The sequence below is a fragment of the Drosophila elegans genome, unplaced genomic scaffold (assembly GCF_018152505.1).
Source record: "Drosophila elegans isolate 14027-0461.03 unplaced genomic scaffold, ASM1815250v1 contig_397, whole genome shotgun sequence".
In the NCBI taxonomy this organism is placed as follows: Eukaryota; Metazoa; Arthropoda; class Insecta; order Diptera; family Drosophilidae; genus Drosophila; species Drosophila elegans.
In genome coordinates, this window is record NW_024545782.1 from 3,126,251 (window position 1) to 3,139,219 (window position 12,969).

Genomic DNA, 12,969 nt, shown 5'->3' on the forward strand with positions numbered 1-12,969 from the left:
CTACATCCATATTCGAAAATTTATTGGTTTAAGTAGGTGAAATTAGAATTAAGTTGGGTGTGCTGCACAAGGAGAAAATCCTGAATATGGTTTAATATATTTTTTAAATGCCTTTTAGTTCTTAGTAGCCCAAAAAAGGAGACTCAAACGATAGTTTGCAACAGGTTCGCCAAAGGATTAAAACAAACCCCCATTTAAAGTTCGTTCTATTGTCGAAATCGAAAATACTTGTAGTCTTGAGTCGTAAATGGTAAGAACTATTTCTAAAAAAAAAACAAAACATATGATTAGAATTCTGTTTTGCGGTCACTTAATCAATACAAAGTCTAGCAAAACAAATATTAAACACTCGGAAAAGGTATGAGCGACAGATGATTCGTTTTTTATCGTTTTACGATACAGTTTTGCAAGTTTTGTCCGTTTAATGTGCGGATAAAGATTGTTTTCGATCTTGTTTTTGAAGTTTTGGCTCACTAAGTCAGTTCGGATAAAAACCTTAGGAAATCTTGGGGTCCTCTTCGACAGTAAATTTTTATTTATTAACCATATAAACCATATTCTGCCGAAGGCATATGCAATGTTCGGATTTGTTAAAAGAAACACTATACTTTTTAAGGACCCATACTCACGACTGACAGTGTTCTCAGCATTTGTGCGTTCAAGAGTGGAATATGCTTCCTTTATTTGTGGAACCCGTCAAGTGTTGTTCATATCAATAAAATTGAGAGGCTGCAGAAAAAATACCTAAAATTTGCACTTCAGCCGTTAAACTTTTCGGAACCTTTGCCAGCTTACTCTAGCCAATGTTGCCTACTGCATACCTGCAGTCTAGTAGATCGGCGTTCGATAGCGAACGATGTTCTAATTGGTAATATTGATAGTCCATTCATATTAAGCTCAATTAAATTCAATGTCCCAGCCAGGAGTCTCTTCCTACCATCATCCCATTTTATGAAAGTGCTGCGAGGACTAACTATGCGCGGAATGAGCCAATCTTAAGAACTTTAAGACTTTTAAACTCTTTACCACTAAGAATTCGATTGGTTTGGGGATCCAAGAAGGATGTGGTCAGGCAATTACTTAGGGAATATTTTTTAGTTAATATTTAGTTTTAAAGTTAAATAAGCTGATAGCCAGATAAGGATTTATCCATCCATTGGTGAATAAATAAATAAATAAATTAGTATACCTACCAGTTGCCGAAATTAATCATTATTTCTATACCCTTATAATAGAATTTCTGACCCTGTAAGTATATATATATTGTTGATCAGCATCGCTAGGACAGTCGATCTAGCCATGTCCGTCTGTATGTATGTATGTTTCTACGTAACCTAGTTTTAAGTTTTAAAGCAACAAAAATTTCCAAAAACTTGTCTTCGTACTGCAGGTAATATATAAACCGGAAGGAGCCGGATCGGAAGACAGTTTATAGCTCCCATAGGAACAATCGGAAGAAGACAGCAAATTATACATTGCTGTTTTTATACCCTTGCAGAGGGTATTATAATTTCAGTCAGAAGTTTGCAACGCAGTGAAGGAGACATCTCCGACCCTATAAAGTATATATATTCTTGATCAGCATCACTAGTAGAGTCGATCTAGCCATGTCCGTCTGTCCGTCCGTCTGTCCGTCCGTTTATATGCAAACTAGTCTCTCAGTTTTAAAACTATCTGCATGAAACTTTCCCAAAAGTTGTCTTTCTATTGCAGGTAGTATATAAGTCGGAACGAGCCGGATCGGACGACTATAGCATATAGCTCCCATAGGAACAATCGCAAAAATAAATGAAAAAAAATTATAACTTTGCTGTTTTTTAATTTTTTGTTCAGTTCTTCGACTTATAGCAATGGTTAAATATTTCAGAATTATGGTTTAGATTTTATCAAAATCGGACGTCTATATCATATAGCTCCCATAGAAATAATAAAAATATATAAAATAACTATCAAATAATTGAGCTGTTAATCATCATAGCTTCAATGTTTTTAAACATATACGCAGTAAATCATAATTTTAATGTTTTCAAAAATGTTAAATTCTTGCAATAGCTGCAAGGGTATATGAACTTCGGCTTGCCGAAGTTTGCTTTCTTTCTTGTTCAAAATGAATTAATTAATTCTTTAGAGAAACGAAAGGAATAATACAAAAATTATTGAAAAAAAATTACATTTTGCTGATCAAGAAGATATATTTATACTTTATAGGGTCGCAATAGTGTCCTTCACTGCGTTGCAAACTGCTGACAAAATTTAAATACTATCTGCAAGGGTTATAAAAACACTTTAAATCAAAACAAGAAAGGAAGTAAACTTCTGTAAGCCGAAGTTCATATACCCTTGCAGCTATTGCAAATATTAAATATTCTTGATGACATTAAAATTATGATTTACTTGAAGCTGTGATGATTTGCAGCTCAATTATTTGATAGTTCCTATGACAGCTATACGATTGTTCCTATGGGAGCTATATGCTATAGTCGTCCGATTTTGATGAAATTTAAACCGTAATTCTGAAATATTTAACCATTACAATATCTCGAAGAACTAAAAATAAAAATTAAAAAACACCAAAGTTATAATTTTTGTTCATTTATTTTTCCGATTGTTCCTATGGGAGCTATATGCTATAGTCGTCCGATTTTGATGAAATTTAAACCGTAAATCGGAAATATTTAACCATTACTAAATGTCGAAGAACTAAACAAAAAATTAAAAAACAACAAAGTTATAATTTTTTTTCATTAATTTTTCCGATTGTTCCTATGGGAGCTATAAGCTATAGTCGTCCGATCCGGCTCGTTCCGACTTATATACTACCTGCAATAGAAAGACAACTTTTGGGAAAGTTTCATGCAGATAGCTTTAAAACTGAGAGACTAGTTTGCGTAGAAACGGACGGACAGTCGGACAGACGGACATGTCTAGATCGACTCGCCTAGTGATGCTAATCAAGAATATATATACTTTATAGGGTCGGAGATGTCTCCTTCACTGCGTTGCAAACTTCTGACTGAAATTATAATACCCTCTGCAAGGGTATGAAAATTTGTTTCATTCGAAATAAAGGAAAAACAAGAAAGAAAGCAAACTTCGGCAAGCCGAAGTTCATATACCCTTGCAGCTATTGCAAGAATTTAACATTTTTGAAAACATTAAAATTATGATTTACTGCGTATATGTTTAAAAACATTGAAGCTATGATGATTAACCGCTCAATTATTTGATAGTTATTTTATATATTTTTATTATTTCTAAGAGAGCTATATGATAAAGACGTCCGATTTTGATAAAATTTAAACCATAATTCTGAAATATTTAACCATTGCTATATGTCGAAGAACTTAACAAAAAATTAAAAAACAGAAAAGTTATAATTTTTTTCATTTATTTTTCCGATTGTTCCTATGAGAGCTATATGATATAGTCGTCCGACTTTGATGAAATTTAAACCGTAAATCGGAAATATTTAACCATTACTAAATGTCGAAGAACAAAACAAAAAAATAAAAAACAGAAAAGTTATAATTTTTTTTCATTTATTTTTCCGATTGTTCCTATGGGAGCTATATGCTATAGTCATCCGATTTTGATGAAATTTAAACCGTAAATCGGAAATATTTAACCATTACTAAACGTCGAAGAACTAAACAAAAAATTAAAAAACAGCAAAGTTATAATTTTTTTTCATTTATTTTTCCGATTGTTCCTATGGGAGATATATGCTATAGTCGTCCGTTCGGCTCGTTCCGACTTATATACTACCTGCAATAGAAAGACAACTTTTGGGAAAGTTTCATGCAGATAGCTTTAAAACTGAGAGACTAGTTTGCATATAAACGGACGGACAGACGGACATGGCTAGATCGACTCTACTAGTGATGCTGATCAAGAATATATATACTTTATAGGGTCGGAGATGTCTCCTTCACTGCGCTGCAAACTTCTGACTGAAATTATAATACCATCTGCAAGGGTACAAAAAACGTCGTATTTGTGGAGGTGTGGTCGAGTTATTGACCAAAAATGATAGAAAAATTTTTAATTATGGTAATTTTTTGCGATTTTTTGTTAAGTTTTACCGTATTTACAAGTTCTTATAGCGCCAATTTCCAAAAAATGGTTTAGAATTTATTTGTTGCTGTGTTCTTATTAATTATTCCCATTTTCTACCTTATTTCGAAAACATGGATTGATTGTGTATATAAATTTTATTTTCTTTAACCTGCAAAATTTCTTTAAAAGTAACGGCATAATAAAAAAATTGTGTTTGTATGTATAAGTTTTTTTTTCAAACTTTTTTTTTTTGTGGTATCACTAATTTATAAACAAGATTAAATACCTATTAATGTTTTGGTTTTGATAAGTCTAAGATGATCAACATTCAAACACTAAATATATTTTAATATTTATCTCAAAGTGAACGCCACCAACGTAAATTTGAATCAAAACTTTTAGTGATGAGAAAATAGAAGATGGTGGACAAAACGGGAAAAATAAAAAATAACAAAAATACAGCTTTTAATAAAATGTTATGGAGTACTGGAATCCATTTTTGATGAGGTGGCCAAAGTGATATTATTATTATTATAACTCAAATATCTCAAGGGGGATTTTAGATTAAACAGTCCTTTTGAGATTTTTTCTAAGCTTGTGATTAATTAATGTTATTTTAAATTTGCGTTGGAGGGTATTTAATATTTTTTGTTATCAACGAAAGAGGTTTTTCGGATACGAGATTGGAATTTCGGTTTGGGTTTGGTAGAAAGTCATTTTGGGACAACCAAAATCTACATAAAGCTTGTTATTTACGTTTTCTCTTTTTCTCGATAGATCCCTGTCCGTGCTGAGTCCTACGGGCCTGCGCCTGTACTCGATAGCCAGCCAGGACAAGGTGGAGGAGATCTTCGCCAAGGACAACACGGAGCAGATCCGAATAGTGGAGCGCCTGTTCAACAGCTCGCTGGTGGTGCTGGTCACCGCCCAGAAGCCAAACTGCCTCAAGATGCTGCACTTCAAGAAGAAGCAGGACATCTGCAACTGCTTCTACCCGTCGGAGATCCTGTGCGTCCGCATGAACCGCCAGCGGCTGATCGTCTGCCTGGCGGAGAGCATACACATCCACGACATCCGCGACATGAAGATCCTGCACTCCATCGAGAACATCGCTCCCAACGAGCAGGGCCTGTGCGCCCTGTCCCTCAACTCGCACCTGGCCTTCCCGGTCTGCCAGAACAGCGGCGAGCTGCGCATCTTCAACGCCAGCAAGCTGCGCACGGGCATGACCATCAGGGCCCACGACACGCCCCTCTCGGCCCTGGCCTTCTCGCCCAGCGGCGCCCTGCTGGCCACCGCCTCCGAGCGCGGCACCGTCATCCGGGTCTTCTGCGTCAAGAATGGCCAGCGGGTGCAGGAGTTCCGGCGCGGCGTCAGCTGCGTCCGCATCGCCTCACTGGTCTTCTCGGCCAGCGGGGACTTCCTCTGCGCCTCCTCCAACACGGAGACCGTCCACGTCTTCAAGATCGACGCGCGGGCAGTGGAGAGCGTCGAACTGAAGGCGATAGGTAAGTTGGTTGCCCAAGGGGCGTTTTGGGATCTGTTTAACACTCGGGACAGGATGGATTATGACCGGTATTTTACAAACGGAGGTGCACAAAACTCCAGTGGGTTGCTTAAAACAATTAAAAACAAGAAGAAACGTTGCAGTCGAGTGATCCGACTGCTATTTACCCTTTACCTAGCTTACCAATGTCCAATGAAATTTGCCCCTTCAAATTAACCTTAGGTTAGCGAGCTCAGTTTAAAAGCTAGAGATTTGAAACTTTTGCAATCGTTATACATTTGAAATTTAATTTGAGAAAATTTAAAGTTGCCCTGAGTGATGTTTTTATGGTGTTTAGAACCTATACATAATATTTTATCAAAATAGGTTGACTTTATTCTATAGCCTTTCGTATATTTTTGATTCATTCCAACCCGTATTTTTGTATAGTTACACTAGGTTGGTCCAAATTTGTATAGAAATTTAAAGGCATTCGTCTAACCAGCTGTTTTGTGCGCTTTTAATAATATAAAAAACAAAATTCGTTAAAATAATGCATTCTATGGTCTGCTCATATCATCCAAGTGGCGTACTAAATTCAGATTTTCTACCAAAAAATTGCTTATGTTGTTCTCATGTTTTACTGATATAAAAAAGTTCACAAAATAGAAATGGTGAGAAAAATCCTTTGCACAAAATTCGAGCTGGCTTTTATATGTCGAATCAGTAAATTAGTTAAATGGAAACTTAAAAAACCATTGCGCAACGCATACAACTTAAAATAAAATTCTTTGGTTTTTGAACGCTTCTGTTCAATGGTGAGAGTTGGGTTTTTTTGGACCACCCTAATCTAAACTGACAAAATCCTTGGCGATCAGGAAATTATGCCCTATAGTTGCCATAGGAACAATATGGTAAAATTTAATACATTTCGTTATTTCGAATTTTTCTTTCATTTAGCTTTTTTTGCCTAATATGGTTTTCTATCATATCCTTTTTATCATTTTGATTTCATTACTTGACTGCAAAGTGTATTAAAACATTGGCCTGCCGAAGCTAACTTTCTTTTCGTTTAATTATAATCAAAAATATTATAAACTAAAATAAAATTTAATTAAATTAATAAGAATACATTTATTTTTACATGGTTAAAAAATATTGTGCGACAGAAGCTCTAAAAAATAAACAAAAAATAAAAAAGTAAAAAAACGAAAGCAAGAAAGAAAAGCAACAAATAATGTACCTTAAAAGAGAAGAAAAGAAAAAAACAAACGTATTTAACTAGCTTTGCAAAAAAAAGTTTACCCAAATAATGTATAACAATATCGTAAATATTATAAATATTAAAAAAATATATATTTAAAAAATAAAATTTTAGTCAAAATTGTAAGTATTCATATGAAATAATTTAAATTACTTAAGGAATTTCGAATTCAAAAACTTTACGAAAACACTTTTCAGTGCAAACAAAAAATATAATTAAAAACTAGTTTAACGAAGCAATAAATACAAAAAAAAATTAAAATAGAAAATGCAATAAAAACTGAACAACCCCAATACTTTTTGTTTCATGTTTTGTGACTTTATTTTGCGTAAAGCTGATAGTTAACAAGAAAATGCAGAAAACTTCTGCCTTCAAACCGTACATTTTAAAATGAGCGCACAATAAATTTGACCGGGTGGCATCACTTAACTCTTATGGAGTTAAATTAAACTATCGCTTAATTGCTCATCTCTAAGGTTTTCCCATATATAACTCTTGCCGATTGATCAAATTATATATTTCTCAGACATAAAATCAGTTTACAGTGTAAGCTTTACACTCGAATAACATCATAATATTTATTTAAATTATCGTTATGGTTTTGAATTTAAAATATTTGCTTATGATTTTACTTAATTGTTTTTTATTTTGTTTTATATTACTTATATTTAATAGAGGAAGATTTTTCTTAAAAAATGTTTAGTTTTTGTTATTATTTTCTGTTTGTAAAGGCTTTTTCTTGCAGATATGGTGCAGAAAGGAAGGAAGGTATTAGAGAAGAAATGAACGATTGGAATAAAAGCGAAGCAGTCAAAAAATTTTTTTTACAAAAATCTCCGATTTTTTATTAATTTCAAATTTTGCCGGCATATATATGTTGCACATCGATGATTTTCATTCCGATAATATATCGATGAACGTTCAGATAGTTTGCACTCAACTTTGGTTGATATCTCCTTAAATAATACCTCTACCGAAAAGTCACTGAGCATGAAATGTGTATTTCAAGTAGACTCGAGCTTTTGTTTGGATGTGTTTTTGATAAAGGTCAAATTGCCAAAAAAAAAAACATAAATATCGGTTTTTACCGTTATTTTCCAAGAAATCGGTCTTGTCGCAAACTTTGACCTATTTAGTCGAAATCAGGACCCCAAAATGCATGGATCCTAAATAATTAAAAAAATAAAACCTTTTTTTTTGTTTTAAATAGGTTTACGTTAATTCGTATATCCTGAGAAAAAAATGGCTGCAATGATGGAGGCGAACAATTTGTTCGTGAATTTGTTCATTTCATTATATTCAAAGGCATTTTTTTAGCTTTAACCAAAAAAATAAAAAAAAAAATTCCAAAAAGTGAAAGTTTTTCTTTCTTGTAAGTTATAAATGTAGAACTCAAGCAATTTTTAAAGGACTGAAACCATAAGAAATTCGCGCACCTCTCAACCTGAAAACGGTTGAAAGGCTCATTTTTGCCAGAAAAATCGTTGGAGCCTAAAAAATTTAATATTTTTATACCATTGCAGATATTTGAATTTCAGTCAAAAGTTTACAACGGAGTGAAGGAGACGTTTCCGCCCCTTTAATGTAAATATATTCTTGATCAGCATCACTGGGAGAGTCGATTTAGCCATGTCCATCTGTCCGTCCGTTTCTACGCAAACTAGTCTCTCAGTTTTAAAGCTATCTTCATGAAACTTTCCCAAAAGCTGTCTTTCTATTGCAGGTAGTCTTTTCTATTTTGTAATTTTTTTTTTAACTTTTTTTGACTTATTAATAATTTGACAGTTCAGAATTACGCTTTTAAGTTTATTTAAATCGGAAAACGATATCATATAGCTGCCATAGGAACTATCGAATAATTGAGCTGTAAATCATCATAACTTCAATGTTTTTAAACATATACATAAGCAAATAAATCATAGTTTTAATGTTTTCAAGAATATTTAATTTTCACAATAGCTGCTATAGCTGCAAAGGTATATGAATTTCGAGTTGCCGAAGTTTGCTTCCGTTATTGTTTATTTTTGTATTGTTTTTTTTTTTTCTGTTTATTCTTAACTATATTTACACCATCGATATAGGCTATCAGCTATGTATCATGTATCAAGAAAAGGTAGCGTACTATTTTCACGCTCCTTTTTTGCTGATCATGATGGAAGAATTTTTGCAATACGATCAGTGATCATACGCATTCAGCAAAACTTTCGTAACAAATCCACCAGTGATCAGTGATCATTTTGTTCTGCTTAATACGACCAACGTTTCGACTGTTGTGCATCGTGATGGTATAAATTTTGTCTATCGACATGCAATAATCAGCCAATCTGGACTTAATTTCGGTGCGATGCCTTCAGCTCTATCAGACCCAACGTTTTAACGCAAATTTTACCTTGGTCAACGAATCGGAAATTTACACCGAGAATTCCGAGATTGCACCTTTCGGCCGAGTCAATTTTTAAGTAGATGATTCTGTTTTTTAAGGTGGCTAACACTTCACGTTTGATTGAGCTATTTTTGTTCCTCGACCCGTTACCACCAAACACTTTTTTTTTTATTATTTTCATTTTACTTTAGTTCTTTCGCTTTTAATGCCGCTTTAGGTTGCTCACATAGTTGGCACTCAAATTTTCTTTGCCAATAAAAACTGCGCAGAGTACAATTACGCTTGTGGCCCAATTCGTAGGAATAAAAAAATTAGTATTATTTCATTCGGTTTAAGATAAGCGATTTTAAAAGTGATAATGCATGAGTGTTTAGCATAATAATACGACTAATTGCCAATCGAAATTTTGTTTTCATTGTGACGAAGTAAAATTAAAACGCAAAAGTATTTACGTATTTATTCAGTAAATGCTGCAATTAGTTTTTAGTTTTATTTTGAGAGGAATAAAATAAAAATCATTAAGTACTCTAATTTATTGTTCAGTGGAGAAAAAGAAGAAGTACTTTGGGGCGGATTTGTGATCCATATACAAGGATATGAGTACCGCAGGCGGCATGACGTTTTATTTTTAATTTGATTTAAATTTTTTTTCTTTAACGCAGAAAAAACCCAAAAAGTACTGAGCGGTAGTTTTGTGATCCCCATACAAGTGTATACAACAATTTTCCAAAAAATCTAACGCAAGGACTTACAATTGAGTTTTATTTTGAGTAAAAACAATAAAAATCTTTGATAATTTATTTTTTTTATCAAAAATAATAGTTTTTAAATACTTGAAAATAATAATTTTTGTTGAAGAAATTTTTACCTAATCGAAAAAAAATCATGGCAGAAATGCATTATTTGGATGAAGAGAATGATATTTGCGTAAACCATTATTTTTTAGGGTCATAACATGTAATTTTTTTGTTTGAGAAAAAAATCATTATTTATAGTCCCTGGTGAATTAGACAAATGATTTTTTTTGTGTATGAAAAGTCCTTAAATTGGTCTTTGGGGTGGAGGACGATAAGATGTTGTCTCATTGTTACATTTGGTACCCAAAATACATCAATCAAGTGGCGATGGATCTTTTTCATGCTCCTGATCTTGTTCATGATGTTGGTGATGATGGCGATGATGGCGATGGTGATGATGATGATGATGATGATGATGATGATGTCGATGTTGCGGATGTTCTATCTCTGGCTCTGGGCTACCTCTGGGATCAACTCGGACTCGCGTTCTGGAGTTGGGAATTCATCCATTTGCGTTGACTTGTCCAACTTCCAGCCTATTTCTGGAGGCGGAGTGGTTGTCTTCTGTGATTTTAGTGAGAACATGGAACCGATTTTCTTCAGTTTGCTGTGTACCGATGCCTCTACGTCATGATCCCCTGAACTCTTGAGACTTTTCATAGATACGCCCTGCGACTTTGAAGAATGCTTTGAGCGACTTGAAGAGGAACTGGCCGAAGATGAGCTGCCAGAGCCAGAGCTTGTGTGCACAGGTTTGGTGGTTATCCAAATTTTGGCCGCAAACAAAGCCTCAGATTTAAAAGCATCTTTAAGTGATATCTGCCAAGAGAAGCAATTGGTTAAACAGGACTTATTCAAGACTTTTTAATAGGTTTGGTAAAAAAATCGATAGCACTATCGATACTATCGATGGTCGAAAAAATTTGAAAACATCTAAGGTTTGGGCTCACAATCGATACTATCGCTTTATAAAAATGAATTTTTATTATGGTAAACTTAAAGAATATTTGGAGTATAATGCGGTATATTTCTGAGAATTTTCCACTTTCAGGTCACACTGCATTTGATTTTTTTCTATAAGCGCTGAGAAAATTAATGTGGCCTGAGCACAGCAATTAAATCTTTCAATTTTAATTTCTTTATTACATCTAATTCGAATTGAAAAATTGTTGATTGATTATACACAGAACAAACAAATACCGCCAAATAACTTTTCTCTACCGGGTCTCTACAGAGTTTTGTAATTTGTGGACATTCAAGTGGGCGTAACAAAATTTAAAAAATAACTAAATTTAATCTAAATCCCAGAAATCTCGTTCTCATACGGAAAGATAAATTCTTTGCTTTTTCTACCTGTTGCATACAATGTAGTCTTTTACTCTTCGAATATAATAAAATAGGCTCAAAAACAGGCGAAAAGCTTAACTTACACATTTTAAAATATGGTAACATAATAAAAAATGTGTTCATTTCTAAACATAAACATAATTTTCATTATAACTTTTAATACTATTGTTAAAGATCGAAAAAATCCTAGATTTGTGTAGTTTTGAACAGGCTTTACCTTACGGTAACTTCTTATTAAGCGCAAATAAGTATTACCTTTTCTTCAATAGCTACTGACTTGACGTTCCAGAGGAACTCTGTGCATCCGAGTACCATGGCCGATAACAATCCGAATCCCAGTACCAGAAAGACACCGCCCACGTTCTCCAATCCCAGTTCCGGAGTTTCTCCGCCTTCCTCGTCGCTTTTCTCGCGTAATTTTGAACAGTCAAATTATTAATTAATCATAAATAATTTCTAAAAATAATTACAAAATAAAAAAGTTAAATTAAAAAAAAAAAATTTTTAATATTTTTATTGTTCCCAAGGGAGCTATAAGATATAGTATTCCGATTTTGATGAAATTTAAACCGTAATTCTGAAATATTTAACCATTACTATATGTCAAAGAACTAAAAAAAAACAAGAAAGAAAGCAAACTTCGGCAAGCCGAAGTTCATATACCCTTGCAGCAATTGCAAGAATTAAATACTTTCGAAAACATTAAAATTATGACTTACTTGCGTATATGTTAAAAAACCTTGAAGCTTGAGAATTACGGTTTAAATTTCATCAAAATCGGACGACTATAGCATACTCTATAGCTCCCATAGGAACAATCGAAGAAATAATTGAAAAAAAATTATAACTTTGCTGTTTTTTAATTATTTTTGTTAGTTATTCGACATATAGTAATGGTTTAATATTTCAGAATTACGGTTTAAATTAAAAATTAAAATCTATCATATATCTCCCACGGAAACAATAAAAATATATAAACATTAAAATACGAAAACGATATCGTATAGCTGCCATAGGAACTATCGAATAATTAAGCTGACAATCATTATAGCTTCAATGTTTTTAAAGATATACGCAACTTAATCATAATTTTAATGTTTTCAAGAATATTAAATTTTTGCAATGCAGCAAGGGTATATTAACTTTGGCTTGCCGAAGTTTGCTGCCTTTCTTGTTTAAGACTTATTCAGACATTAAAAAATAAATGCTATCAAAACTATTAAAATAAACGTTAAACATTTGATACAGTCCCTAGTCCTTTCACAAACTTTAGCTAATAAAAACTTTAAAGAGTCATCAGATATTTTGATATTTTGCGCATTGTTGGTTAACAATTGTCACTTTTTTCACTCGAGGACTTAAACATATACGAGGGCCGGGCCATCAGCGATAAAATTTGCAACTCTAAAGAGATTTCTCTCACATATATAATCATGCTTTAGGTGTGTTGAGTGGTCTTAACGATGGCCTACACCTGAGGTCATCTTTGTATAATCGGCCTTGTTGTTGTGGATGGGTCCAACTCTTACGCGAACCTGCTGATCTCGCTTCTTTCACCAGACTTTTATGGCGCTGATTATTGAAATGTTTAATGCGGTCGCTGAAATCGCGCAACTCTGTGCTGAACCCCTTCGCC

General features: G+C 33.5%; 2 protein-coding genes across 2 annotated transcripts; one reads left to right on the forward strand and one right to left on the reverse strand.

Annotated features, from left to right (window-relative positions):
- The first annotated feature begins 4,534 nt into the window (after positions 1 to 4,534).
- On the forward strand, positions 4,535 to 5,912 carry LOC108141878 (WD repeat domain phosphoinositide-interacting protein 2-like). Its single transcript, XM_041708821.1, has 2 exons — positions 4,535 to 4,563; positions 4,834 to 5,912. The coding sequence occupies exons 1-2, from the start codon at positions 4,535 to 4,537 to the stop codon at positions 5,777 to 5,779; spliced, it is 975 nt and encodes a 324-aa protein (XP_041564755.1). The 3' UTR covers positions 5,780 to 5,912.
- A 4,514-nt stretch (positions 5,913 to 10,426) lies between these two features.
- On the reverse strand, positions 10,427 to 12,817 carry LOC108135465. The gene is made up of 3 exons (XM_017256207.1): positions 12,806 to 12,817; positions 11,589 to 11,741; positions 10,427 to 10,805 (listed from the first exon to the last, which is right to left on the reverse strand). Exons 1-3 carry the CDS (start codon positions 12,815 to 12,817, stop codon positions 10,428 to 10,430), a joined length of 543 nt encoding a protein of 180 aa, XP_017111696.1. The 3' UTR covers position 10,427.
- Between the last annotated feature and the right edge of the window lie 152 nt (positions 12,818 to 12,969).